At 33.7% G+C, this 10684-nt stretch overlaps 5 protein-coding genes across 8 annotated transcripts; 3 read left to right on the top strand and 2 right to left on the bottom strand.

Moving 5' to 3' along the window:
• The first annotated feature begins 130 nt into the window (after positions 1–130).
• Positions 131–994, top strand: LOC105189598 (transmembrane protein 186). The gene is made up of 2 exons (XM_011151822.3): positions 131–540; positions 624–994. Exons 1-2 carry the CDS (start codon positions 225–227, stop codon positions 926–928), a joined length of 621 nt encoding a protein of 206 aa, XP_011150124.1. The 5' UTR covers positions 131–224; the 3' UTR covers positions 929–994.
• mRpS7 (mitochondrial ribosomal protein S7) lies at positions 547–1996 on the bottom strand. The gene is made up of 5 exons (XM_011151671.3): positions 1720–1996; positions 1395–1629; positions 1179–1316; positions 1001–1090; positions 547–856 (listed from the first exon to the last, which is right to left on the bottom strand). The coding sequence occupies exons 1-4, from the start codon at positions 1917–1919 to the stop codon at positions 1010–1012; spliced, it is 654 nt and encodes a 217-aa protein (XP_011149973.1). The 5' UTR covers positions 1920–1996; the 3' UTR covers positions 547–856; positions 1001–1009.
• A 1732-nt stretch (positions 1997–3728) lies between these two features.
• Positions 3729–5287, top strand: Pldn (biogenesis of lysosomal organelles complex 1 subunit pallidin). Of its 3 annotated transcripts, none has more exons than XM_011151664.3 (5): positions 3729–4080; positions 4425–4532; positions 4606–4693; positions 4782–4868; positions 4957–5287. In XM_011151664.3, the coding sequence occupies exons 1-5, from the start codon at positions 4016–4018 to the stop codon at positions 5071–5073; spliced, it is 465 nt and encodes a 154-aa protein (XP_011149966.1). In that variant the 5' UTR covers positions 3729–4015; the 3' UTR covers positions 5074–5287. The 3 variants fall into 3 exon arrangements, with proteins under 3 accessions (XP_011149966.1, XP_011149967.1, XP_011149968.1); XM_011151665.3 differs by having other exon boundaries at positions 3946–4080; positions 4405–4532; XM_011151666.3 differs by lacking the exon at positions 3729–4080 and adding an exon at positions 4097–4312 and having other exon boundaries at positions 4405–4532.
• On the bottom strand, positions 4440–7844 carry O-fut2 (O-fucosyltransferase 2). 2 transcript variants are annotated; one of them, XM_011151669.3, is made up of 10 exons: positions 7566–7844; positions 7299–7435; positions 7075–7200; positions 6806–6880; positions 6616–6739; positions 6353–6545; positions 5901–6078; positions 5545–5674; positions 5294–5456; positions 4440–4497 (listed from the first exon to the last, which is right to left on the bottom strand). In XM_011151669.3, the coding sequence occupies exons 1-9, from the start codon at positions 7712–7714 to the stop codon at positions 5300–5302; spliced, it is 1269 nt and encodes a 422-aa protein (XP_011149971.1). In that variant the 5' UTR covers positions 7715–7844; the 3' UTR covers positions 4440–4497; positions 5294–5299. The 2 variants fall into 2 exon arrangements, with proteins under 2 accessions (XP_011149971.1, XP_011149970.1); XM_011151668.3 differs by having other exon boundaries at positions 6616–6880.
• Positions 7845–7930: 86 nt separating this feature from the next.
• LOC105189513 (protein FRA10AC1 homolog) lies at positions 7931–9735 on the top strand. The gene is made up of 6 exons (XM_011151663.3): positions 7931–7977; positions 8060–8244; positions 8630–8798; positions 8915–9074; positions 9153–9469; positions 9632–9735. The coding sequence occupies exons 2-5, from the start codon at positions 8138–8140 to the stop codon at positions 9446–9448; spliced, it is 732 nt and encodes a 243-aa protein (XP_011149965.1). The 5' UTR covers positions 7931–7977; positions 8060–8137; the 3' UTR covers positions 9449–9469; positions 9632–9735.
• The last annotated feature ends 949 nt before the right edge of the window (positions 9736–10684 follow it).

Here is a 10684-nt window from a genome sequence, read left to right as displayed (position 1 = left end):
TGTGGTATGTGCGTATGCCTGTGTGTGCTCTGCTGTAAATATAACCTCTTATAATTGCAGCATCAGCGGCTGCGTTCAGACAACACAACGGTTGAGTAATTCGTCAACGTTATTGGTCTGAATGTAAGGATCTAACAGTAAGGGCTAATAGTTACCGAGCGCTCAGTGAGCGCTTTGTTTTCTGAAAGCAACCAATTCTTTAATTTGCTACAACCTAACCTGCAATGTATTCTCGGCTTGCGTTGAAACTCTGCGAACGCTCTTTGTACCGTGTTTTAAGTAACGTTAGACTTCAGTGTAGCACATTAAGTCATGCTACGAAAAAAAGAGACGTTGAGAAACCAACTATGGAACTCGCTTCGAAAAAATTTCCTGGTTATAAAATAATCTATTTCTTTCCCTATGTCGCTCATGTCAGTGCTGTAAATGCTGGGAAACGTAGTTTCACTTATATTACCGGCGCGGTTGTGCCTGTAATGATTGGACTTTATTTGATCAATGCTGTTTCAAATAATATAGCTGGTGCGTCAATATCTACCGGTAAGATAACACATATTAAAAATTATTTATTGCCGAATGTCCTTATCGCTCAATAAATGTTTTTCCCCCTTTTTTTATTACAGTACTTATACTATCCGCATGGCTACACTCTACCACAATCCTGTGTAACAATCTCGTCGGACTAATATATATAAATTTGGACGAAGAAAGTGTGATATTATCTTATATAAATTATTGGGGGCGGAGAATCGACTTGAAGACCAACATCCATGATGTAATTCCTTTATCAGATAATAGGCTTCGTATTACCGATCCTCTTTATAAGACAATCCTGTTTACTTCACAGAAGAAAAAGCTAAAAATAAATTTAAAACTAGGACAGATAACAGACGTCAATAATTTCAAATGTGTATTAGGAACAGCTTAATAGTTTCTATATGTATATGCTGTACATAAACATTGTATTCTTTTTATCATTTTATTTTTAAATAAAACATACTTATCATATCTACATCCACCTAAAGTGTGCATAAGCCCGATGTTCTTGACATTTTTTGTATAATTCGTGCTTTCGTCTGACCGCACCACCCTACAGCAATACACGTAGTATGTAATGCATATATTATAAATAATAATAGTGGAAATAAATTTAACTTAAAATGGTTCAATTTATAAACCTGATTTTGAGCAGTTGCTACTAGTACTCTGGCTAATGTGTCATAGAACCTTTCTTCATGTCCTTTATCGTTTGTAGCTTCTATCAACCATTTCATTGCTGTATGTTGTGCTTTTGAAGATTCAATCGGTACAGGCACCTGAAAAAATAATTGTATAATTATAAAATTTTAGTCGTTTTATTTGTATCTAGTTAATATGTCTGTTATGTATACTACCTGATATGTAATTCCACCTTTCTTAGTTGCTTTCAAATATAAAACTGGTGTGCAATTAGCGAGAGCATGGTGAAAAACCCTAACAGGATCCAATTCGATCTTTTCTTTCTCCTCCTCGTCGGTTGCCTTGTGATAACGTTGCAACTGTATCCTCTTTACATTTTCAAAAGCATAAGTTACCAGTTTCTTTGCCAATAGTTTATTTCCATTTCTCATAATGACATTTGTAAATTTCCTGCAAGTAAAAGTGATCAATGATAACGAACAATTTATTTATCGTAAAGTGCAGAAATTTGATGAGAAATAAATTGGGATGATTTCTCACATCACTTTGGGATCGTAAAAGTCGGAGCATGTGTCAGTTGCCAACGCTGGTTTGACGAGTTCATGACCGATTTTCTTCCCATCTTCGCTTTGAAGTAACTCTTCCTGCTCATCTTTCCTAAATGTTGGTTGAATATAATGCTTCGGAAAGACACTGTATTCTCTTCTGAAAATTGCAAAATTGCAACTGAAACGGAACATTTGTTTAATGTAACACACATAACAAGCAAAACATGCGTAATCGTGTGTGTTTACGGCAGAGAGAAGAAGGAGAGAGGTCACGGGCCGCTTTTAGCCGAGCCCGAGTGTGAGGCGCCCTCTGCACAACCGTGCACATGAACTACGATGCTAATGTCCATGCCTCTTTTCTGATTTCCCCCATCACGCACGCACGCATAGCCGGCTCCAGTCATAGGGCCAGAGCACAGGCTTCTGCATAACGCATAATATACAACGCATAAGAGAATCAACCAATCAGAGAAACAAAGGGCTCTCTGTTCAGATGATCTGAAGGAAGAGCTCTTGTTCGGATTTCAATTTTCAGATTAAATGCAATAAAGATAATATTTCCTCTGCTACCAGCATTGCTTCCACTATTTCCATATCACCTTCTGCGGAATATCTCTCTCAGTCATATTTGAAAAATCATGGATGTCATGATTTGTCCCTCCTCAGGACAGAAATTAAGAACTCTGATTTGTTGATTCTCTTATGCGCTGTGTATTATGCATTATGCAGAAGTCTATGCTCTGGCCCTATCCGTGTGGACCACGCGCTCGGCAATCGTCGGCGCGCCGAGCGACAGAGAGATATCAATCCCTCCTTCTCGCTCTCGTGTTCGCTCGGCGACGCGAGCGAGAATACCTCTTTCCCTCTTTCTCGCTCTCGTTCTCGCTCAGCGACGCGAGAGCGAGCGAGAGCGAGGCTAAGGTCCCTTGCACAATGCCAAGCAACAAGCAATAAGAATAAAAATAGACCAATTACAATCAAATATTACAAGAATAATCTATTGTGATTGGCCTATTTTTATTTTTATTGCCTGTTGCCGGGCATTGTGCAAGGAGCTTAATTCTTTCTGGGCTATAATCTGACAAGGGCTGCTGCCAAACTTGGGGTCACCGATTGATGACGAGCTTTGGCAGAAATGTAGTATAGGTCCAGCAAAAGCTACTGTTAACCGGAGACGATGCAACACTCAAGCATTTGGGAGAAATTTTATTCTGAGGGTGTGTAAAGCTAAGACTCCATGCATGCGGTGAGCTCCGGCAAACGGCTGCGGTGACCAATCAGAAGACAGACGCATGCCGGAGCTTGCCGCAACCGGACTTGCGCCTCCCTCCTGATTGGTCATCGCAGCATTTGCCGCAGCTCACCGCATGCATGGAGTCTTAGCTTAACACGGCTGTGAGTTCAGCAAAGATAGAAATCAAGCTAGAAAGACTGAATCTCTGTTCGATCAAAGGGTTAAAAGAGAACACGGCACAACTTGTTTCACCAGAGCCAAGTTTGCTACCGTCTGTATATAAGATTGTACGTTCATGACATCCATGATTTTTCAGATATGACTGAAAGAGGTATTCCGCAGAGGGTGATATGGAAATAGTGGAAGCAATGCTGGTAGCAGAGGAAATATTATCTTTATTGCATTTAATCTGAAAATTGAAATCCGAACAAGAGCTCTTCCTTCAGATCGTCTGAACAGAGAGCCCTTTGTTTCTCAGGCACAACACTAGACTTAATTCTCGGACTATTCCTATTGCGTGACATATTTGCGTCAGATAAATTTTCCTCTGCATTAATATCCGGAGTAACATCCGTAGGATCGATCTCCGTCCCGACAGATAAATCACTTGTATACGAGTGATCACGTGTACACCACGTGCCACCAGAATAATCAAAAGCCTGATGGACGGGCAAAAAGCTTTCGATACGAAAAGCCCAAAAAAGAAAAACTCAAATTAAAGTTCGTAATAAACCAAAAACAAAAGACTAATCGGAAAAACTCAAATGAGAAAGCCGGTAGCACCTGCAGGAGAAAAGTGATATAACACGACCGTCTGAAAACAGATGCGACCCGCACCGTAGTCGCACCGAGACCCTATATTTACTGTCCTCTATCGGTGCATTTACAAAACATATCAAATTATAGAGCTTCTACCGCATTTTCAATTACGCTAAATATTGCACGATTGTTTTTTTTTTAATTCTTCCGTGCACTTTTTTTTACATGCTAATGTGCATAATTAAATCACGCGTATAAACGTGAATAAGATAAAGAAAGAGAAACGACGACAAAGATGATGACAGATATGAGTGAAACTGAGACTGCTGAAGTTTACTTAGGAACTGAGCAGGAGGAATGGTAACCTCACAGATTTGTTTACATCAAACTAACTGTTTATGCGTTACAAATGTTCAAATGATCTCTCGAGTAATCGATACTCTCTGAAGATAGCTTATTTAATTCTCCAATTATTCGCATTAGCTTTAATATTAATGCCTGAGCAACTTCCTCCCACATATTTCACAATTTGCATCTGCAATCTGTACGAAAGACAATAAGGGTTGAGATCTCGTGCGTAAAGCTAACTATGGTATAATAAATTTCATTAGACAGCGTAAAATATAAAAATCAAAACGCAATGTTATCATTAATTTTAATGATTTCCATTTTACGATTTAACAGTATTATTCATTCTTCGTTAGCAAGGATGTGATAGATTTCACAGAGGCTATAGAAAAATTGGCAGAGGGTCTCTTGAACATTTATCAGCCTCCACTGGAACAAGTTAAGAAAGAACTCTTGGAACTAACGTAAGTGTACATAGTATTAACACAGATAATAAAAATTTTATTCTTTGACTGTTTGTTATATTTTCTTTTACAGGAGCAAACAAGAAACTGTACTTGCTCAGATGCAATCTGAGAACAAAAAGATAAATGAAACATTTGAAGATGTAGATCTAAATGATATGGTAAGGAATTTATGGTTGCATAACATTGAGAATATTTAAGTTTCCACTTATTGATGGAAAAAGACATACAAAAGAATATATGTTGTAGTTTGCTACGATTAAAGTGTATCAAGGGAAATTAGCATCAATAAGAAAAGAGATGATCAGTATTCATGAAAGAACTTCCAAGTTAAAGGTAAATCATCCAATCATTCACTCTTTGGATATAAATGTCGATGCTAATGTTTTCATTTAGATTAACAAGAAAGTGAGTTGAGTTACAGAAACGTGCGTTACGTTTGCAACAAATAAAGCAAAAGGAAGCATTAAACAAAGAGCAACAACGCGAACAAGAATTACGCAGAGAGCAAGAATTAATTGCCAGGCCTGTGACCAATTAACAGCATATAAATTTTAAAAATATAAACCAATAACTAAATAGGTAATAATATAAGTAGAAGTAATTTATATGAGAGAAAAGTATATAGACACATATACGTATGTATAAAAGATGAGATTGCTATGAGAGAATTTATATATATCCATTGCTTACAATAAAAAGTGTGGAACATATCAAAAATGTTATTCTATATATAAAAAAAGGTTATTGAATATATTCACATTTTATCACCAGACAATTTGCCATTGTCCATTTCCTGTTTTACATTTCCTGTTTTTATCCTTACACAAGCGATTGAACGTAGTTTTTGGTGAGAAACCCATAATCTCTCTATCTTCTTGTATCCTAAATGTAAAAGTAGACTCGTGCGTTCCTATAAAATACCTAACAAAATAATTTTATATAGGATTATTACATATTTATGCATATATTACATGCTGCACAAGTGTTTAAAAGGATTTTGTCTTCTTACCTGGCATGTGAACAAATTATTTGATCAATGATAGCCACTCCCCCATCCTTAAATTTATTTAATTCAAACAAAGATGGCACATATCTCACAACTTTGTGTCGTTTTAGATACCGCTTGAGTTCTTCAAATTCTGAAATTGTATGTTGTTAACCACATAAAATAGGTAACAAATATTTAAATGTACAAATTATTTTTTAATATAATCTTATTATTTACTGTAGTTCCTTACAAGTCTCTTATCCTTCATTGTCAATATTTTTGTCAAGGAAAAACCAACTAAAAAGTCTGTAGTGTAGGAATGATTTTTGTGACTTGAAATATTTGTGTAAGTCACATTTATAAGTTGTATCTTTTACCTTCTGGTGCAGCATCTGTCGCAACAAATAACACATGTAATCCGAGTTTATCCATTTTTTCTGTTAATTGAGACGCAGCATTTTCTATGGTTGGTATAGAGTCCTTGTGACCAACAATAAAATCACGTCTTCTAAGATGAACTGCCAAGTATGGACCACCCTTTACCCTTTGTTGACTCTAAAGTTACATAGATTCAATATAACTTCATTATTGACAATTAAATAATTTATACATGGTAGATTGGAGCAAGTGCAATAAATGGATCAAGTGTAAAGCAAAGTTATAGATACGCCCAAAGGAGTTGCTTCAGTAACTTGTGTGGTGAACAAAACTGTGTGTGTTAAATTAATCCAATTTCTTTTGTCGCAGATAAAAATTTAAGTATAAAATAATAATCATTTTAATTTCAATTCTTGTTTACATTCATCTTCAGCTCATTGCCTTAATGTACCTTCTCCTTGGTCCAATCTATAGGTCGTTTTATATTATCATTTTCATTCGTGGAATTTAGAAAAGTTCTCCTATACTCATTCGCAATGTTGTAGAGTTCAGAATTATAACGCATACTGCGCCTAGCTTTCCAGTATTCTCTTGATCCATATTCATCATGCAAGGCAATCTCCATATGATCAAACATTATAGATCTACAAACAGTCTCCAGCCATTAATGTCATTATATAAAAGTAAGATAGAAATAATAAAGTTATCTTATACCTATATTGCAATGGCCAAAGATTTTGATAAAGAGCAGATGCTACACCATGAAACTTCAGACATTTCACTTCCTTAGCAGTGATATTATGGTAGCCCCAAAATGGGCCGTTGTATGTTTGACGATCTACCTTGTGATATGGTAAAGCATCATGAGTACAATCTATCTCTTCGTTTTTATCTTCAAATTTACCTGTCTTGAACATTTCATCATCATTTTGCAAATTGTATACACAATCAAGTTGTAGCTTGCTCCCGGATGAATATTCTAGAATCAAACTATTATAAAGTCAAATAAACAGTTTATATTTTACATTCTCGCTATACCACACTACAGAAAGAATATATATATATATATATATATATTGATATAAAATATAGACTTAACTATAACACAGAATAATTCTCACAGATTAGATATTATGCAAAACAATTTTACAGTTAATAAAAAATAAATTATACCTTTCATAAATTGATACATTTCAATAACTGGCACATATTTTTGCAAACTTGTAATATCAAAAAAAGTATTCCATGGTATAAGTTCTTGCTGCCCTATATGTTTACTTCGCCAATGATACAAATTACCTGGGTTAAATATTATAAAAGTTAAATGTGTCTAGAGGGGGAAAAAGATCATATAAACCTTAGAAAATATATTCATAACTTTTCGATGCAAATCTTACCCCATGGTGCTAAAACCAATTGCCACTGAACTTCTTTATTTCTTTCAATCAACTTCTTCAGAAAAACTGCAATACGAATGTAAACATCTCTTCTTAAATTGAAACCCTCTGGTGGATTTACATCATAAAGAATATAACTGTAAAAGAAAGAAAAATTATGCATACTGTATTGTATATACAAACAAGCTGTAATTTTTGAGTAGCCATATTCAACAAAATAAAATGAGTCTCTCTCTAACAATTCTCTTTCTAACAACAATTCCGAACCGTTTTTGTGTAAAATAATTTTGGGTAGAACATTTCTTTAAGTTGTCAGTATATTCATCAGGTACTTCACAAAAATCAGACTCATTATCACTCGTAATGGAGGCACTTAAAATAACAATAATAATGAATGGAATCTTGAAAATAAACATTTCAATTATAAGTATGTCTTTCTTAGTTGTACAATATTATATTATATCTCGGCACTTGAGATCAACGAGCATCAAATTTCTCTCTCTCTTTTTTTCTTTCTCTTTCTCACTCTCTCTCTCTCTCTCTCTCTCTCTCCCTCTCTCTCCCTCTCTCTCCCTCTCTCTCTCTCTAAGATTACGTTGGCCTGGTGTATTATATGGAATAGAATCAAAATTGTAAACATAGAGTGTTACCCATCGAGAAAATCATGGATATTGGCTAAGTAGTTTACATTTTATGACTTTAGAGGCGCTTCTGGTATGAGATAACGAAAAGTAAACTGTAACCTCTTCTTTCTGTTTCAGTGAACAGTCGACAATTTTGCCAGTTTGTGTTATTGTCAAAATATCTTTTATTGTACGATCCAGCCTAATTCAGCAGCAATGTTTTCAGCGTATGAACACTTGTCAGCTTACGATAGACACAAGAAGCTTATAAACGATTACTTGACATTACACGGAAAATCTATATCTTCATTGAAGCGAGACACGTATGTTAAATTTTTCATTTTTTTTTTTAACGAATTTACATTTATCGGAAGGTTATTTCCGGTTATTATCGGATATTTCCTTGTATATCACATATTAAATCTGCTTTTATTTTCTACCTTCTATATGTTTTTCTAATTTTTCTTTTTCCCTTGCGATTATTAAATATACGCACGTTTCTCTAACAATATTTGGTTAAACTTTCGCAATGTATTCTGCCAATCATATCGGTGAGAAAATATTATTATACAGACATCACATATAAAATTAATAACTTGATAGATATCTGTGATGATTTCTTGTGACGATTTTGATAAGTATCGCGTGAAAATTACAACTGTATAAACTTTGAAACAAGCAGCTCCTGACATTTCGACCTGTTTCGAGGTCCCGGGACAAAACTGATTATGATGTCATTAGAGAAAATCACAAATTTCTGTGGGATCAAGACAAAGATGTAGCAGATACATGGGGTGCTAGATTGGCAAAAAAATACTATGATAAATTATTCAAGGAATATTGTATATGTGATCTTACGTATTATAAGTGTAATAAGGTATATAATATCTTCTATTGTTATATTTCTATGTTTATACAATGTCGTGTTTTATATGAAAATAAAAAAATGGTACATTTAATTGTTCTACTTGATATAATGTATATGATATATAGGTTGCTTTAAGATGGAGAACTGAAAAGGAAGTAATAGTTGGGAAAGGACAATTTGAATGTGGGAGCAAAACTTGCAAAGAAAAGGAAAGTCTTCGTTCTTGGGAACTTAACTTTGGCTATGTAGAACATGGAGAGAAGAAGAACGCTTTGGTAAAATTAAGTATGTCACAATTGAGTTAAGATTAGTTTCAGATTATAAGAAAGTACTACAAAGTAATAATGTTTCCTTTACATTCAGGGCTATGTGTAGAATGTTCTGCCAAACTTAATTACAGTTCACAAAAACGTGAAGTCAAAAGAAAAAAATGTTTGAAGCGTTTGGGTATATATGCTGACAATAACGTACCTACTACATCTAGTAATTTAGAATCAGATATGCAAACAGAACTAGATTCTAGTTTGCATGAAACAGAAACTAGCGCTGAAAATACTAATGTGGATAAGTCAAATATCTGGAAAGAAAAGCCAACAGAAGATGTGGAGAAAACAAGAGAGAAGGAATTTGAGGAGTACTTGGCAGACTTGTTTATGTGAATGCAATTGAGACTTTCAATGGTATTTATGAAGTTTTTAGAATGTTCTACATATTTATCCTTAATCTTAACACAAATTTCAAATAGTAAGCTTTTTACATTTGAAATATTTTGTTTCTCCCTTCAAAGAACTTTAAAGTTTTTGTCACGATGGGTGTGAAAGTAAAAACCTTTTCTATCATAGGTTACACGATGTGAACTTTGACAGCGATAAACCCTTATCTAGACTATTGGAGAAACAATGTTGAATCAATATATATATATATATATCTTTTCCTTACATAATATAATTTTATATAGATTGCAGAATTTATAAATTTATGTTCAAAATAAATATGAGAGAAAAAAGGATGTTTCATAATTTATTTAAAATAAAATTGTTTTTACATAAACTTGTAATATAAACTATAAATATAAGAAATTCTTTAACTCATACATATAACATATATAGTTGTATATGTAGGTTATAATTTTATATCAGGCTTCTAACATATAGCATTGGAATTTTTTTTTTTACAATGGAATATGGGTAAATTCTATGATCTTTTTATCGAATTACACACACGTGTCAGTTTGATACATACACACACACGCGCGCGCGCACAACATACACACATACATAAACACATATTTCTAGAAATTTAGAATATTTTTTTTCTTCTAATTCTGATGTGTTAAAAAACGAAATATACTTTTCGTTATCCCGTAAAGTTTATTAATATATCATGCTAATATATCATGCCACTTAATATATTTGACTTTTTTATTTTTTTTTTATTTTCTATTCTATTGCTTTGTATTTCATGTAATGGTTTACATTGTATACAAAATTAATATTGTCTTATACCTGCAGTGCAAGACTTATCCTAACGTTCTTTAATATAAGTGCAATCATTTGTTAGTAGTTACTTCTTAAATAAGAGTTAACTATATTTCATCTGCTAACTACGTGACAAACTATTTACTTTAAAGTATGCAATTATATAAGGGTATTGTTCTACATATATTAACTTACATTGTACAACAATGAACTTATCGAGTTATTATTTCTTGTATCTAGTTCAGTGTTCACTTTTCCTATTTAATAACTATACCTTCAACAAGCTTACATTGCATGTAAAAAGATTTGGCTAGTATTCAATATTATAATATATACTAAGTTTAATATCATCGATGTTTCTTAGTATATCGACACTCTTTTAATGCAATATTTAAATCTTAATAACCAGTGGAGTTA

Source organism: Harpegnathos saltator, unplaced genomic scaffold, assembly GCF_003227715.2.
Source record: "Harpegnathos saltator strain DR-91 unplaced genomic scaffold, Hsal_v8.6 scaffold174, whole genome shotgun sequence".
In the NCBI taxonomy this organism is placed as follows: domain Eukaryota; kingdom Metazoa; phylum Arthropoda; class Insecta; order Hymenoptera; family Formicidae; genus Harpegnathos; species Harpegnathos saltator.
The sequence above is the reverse complement of the archived record's forward strand: the minus strand, read 5'-3'. Positions and strand labels throughout refer to the sequence as shown.

Bases quoted from the DNA above. Each gene is read 5' to 3' on its own strand.
- LOC105189598 (XM_011151822.3), top strand. From the start codon at position 225: ATGTATTCTCGGCTTGCGTTGAAACTCTGCGAACGCTCTTTGTACCGT. The intron at 541-623 runs GTAAGATAACAC...TTTTTATTACAG, and splicing joins TGGTGCGTCAATATCTACCG to TACTTATACTATCCGCATGG.
- mRpS7 (XM_011151671.3), bottom strand. From the start codon at position 1,919: ATGTTCCGTTTCAGTTGCAATTTTGCAATTTTCAGAAGAGAATACAGT. The intron at 1,317-1,394 runs GTAGTATACATA...TTATTTTTTCAG, and splicing joins AAGGTGGAATTACATATCAG to GTGCCTGTACCGATTGAATC. The intron at 1,091-1,178 runs GTTTATAAATTG...GTATTGCTGTAG, and splicing joins TAGCAACTGCTCAAAATCAG to GGTGGTGCGGTCAGACGAAA.
- Pldn (XM_011151664.3), top strand. From the start codon at position 4,016: ATGATGACAGATATGAGTGAAACTGAGACTGCTGAAGTTTACTTAGGA. The intron at 4,694-4,781 runs GTAAGGAATTTA...TATATGTTGTAG, and splicing joins ATGTAGATCTAAATGATATG to TTTGCTACGATTAAAGTGTA. The intron at 4,869-4,956 runs GTAAATCATCCA...GTTGAGTTACAG, and splicing joins AAAGAACTTCCAAGTTAAAG to AAACGTGCGTTACGTTTGCA.
- O-fut2 (XM_011151668.3), bottom strand. From the start codon at position 7,714: ATGTTTATTTTCAAGATTCCATTCATTATTATTGTTATTTTAAGTGCC. The intron at 7,201-7,298 runs GTAAGATTTGCA...TATTTAACCCAG, and splicing joins ATTGGTTTTAGCACCATGGG to GTAATTTGTATCATTGGCGA. The intron at 6,881-7,074 runs GTATAATTTATT...GTTTGATTCTAG, and splicing joins AATGTATCAATTTATGAAAG to AATATTCATCCGGGAGCAAG.
- LOC105189513 (XM_011151663.3), top strand. From the start codon at position 8,138: ATGTTTTCAGCGTATGAACACTTGTCAGCTTACGATAGACACAAGAAG. The intron at 8,245-8,629 runs GTATGTTAAATT...ACCTGTTTCGAG, and splicing joins TCTTCATTGAAGCGAGACAC to GTCCCGGGACAAAACTGATT. The intron at 9,075-9,152 runs GTATGTCACAAT...CTTTACATTCAG, and splicing joins GAACGCTTTGGTAAAATTAA to GGCTATGTGTAGAATGTTCT.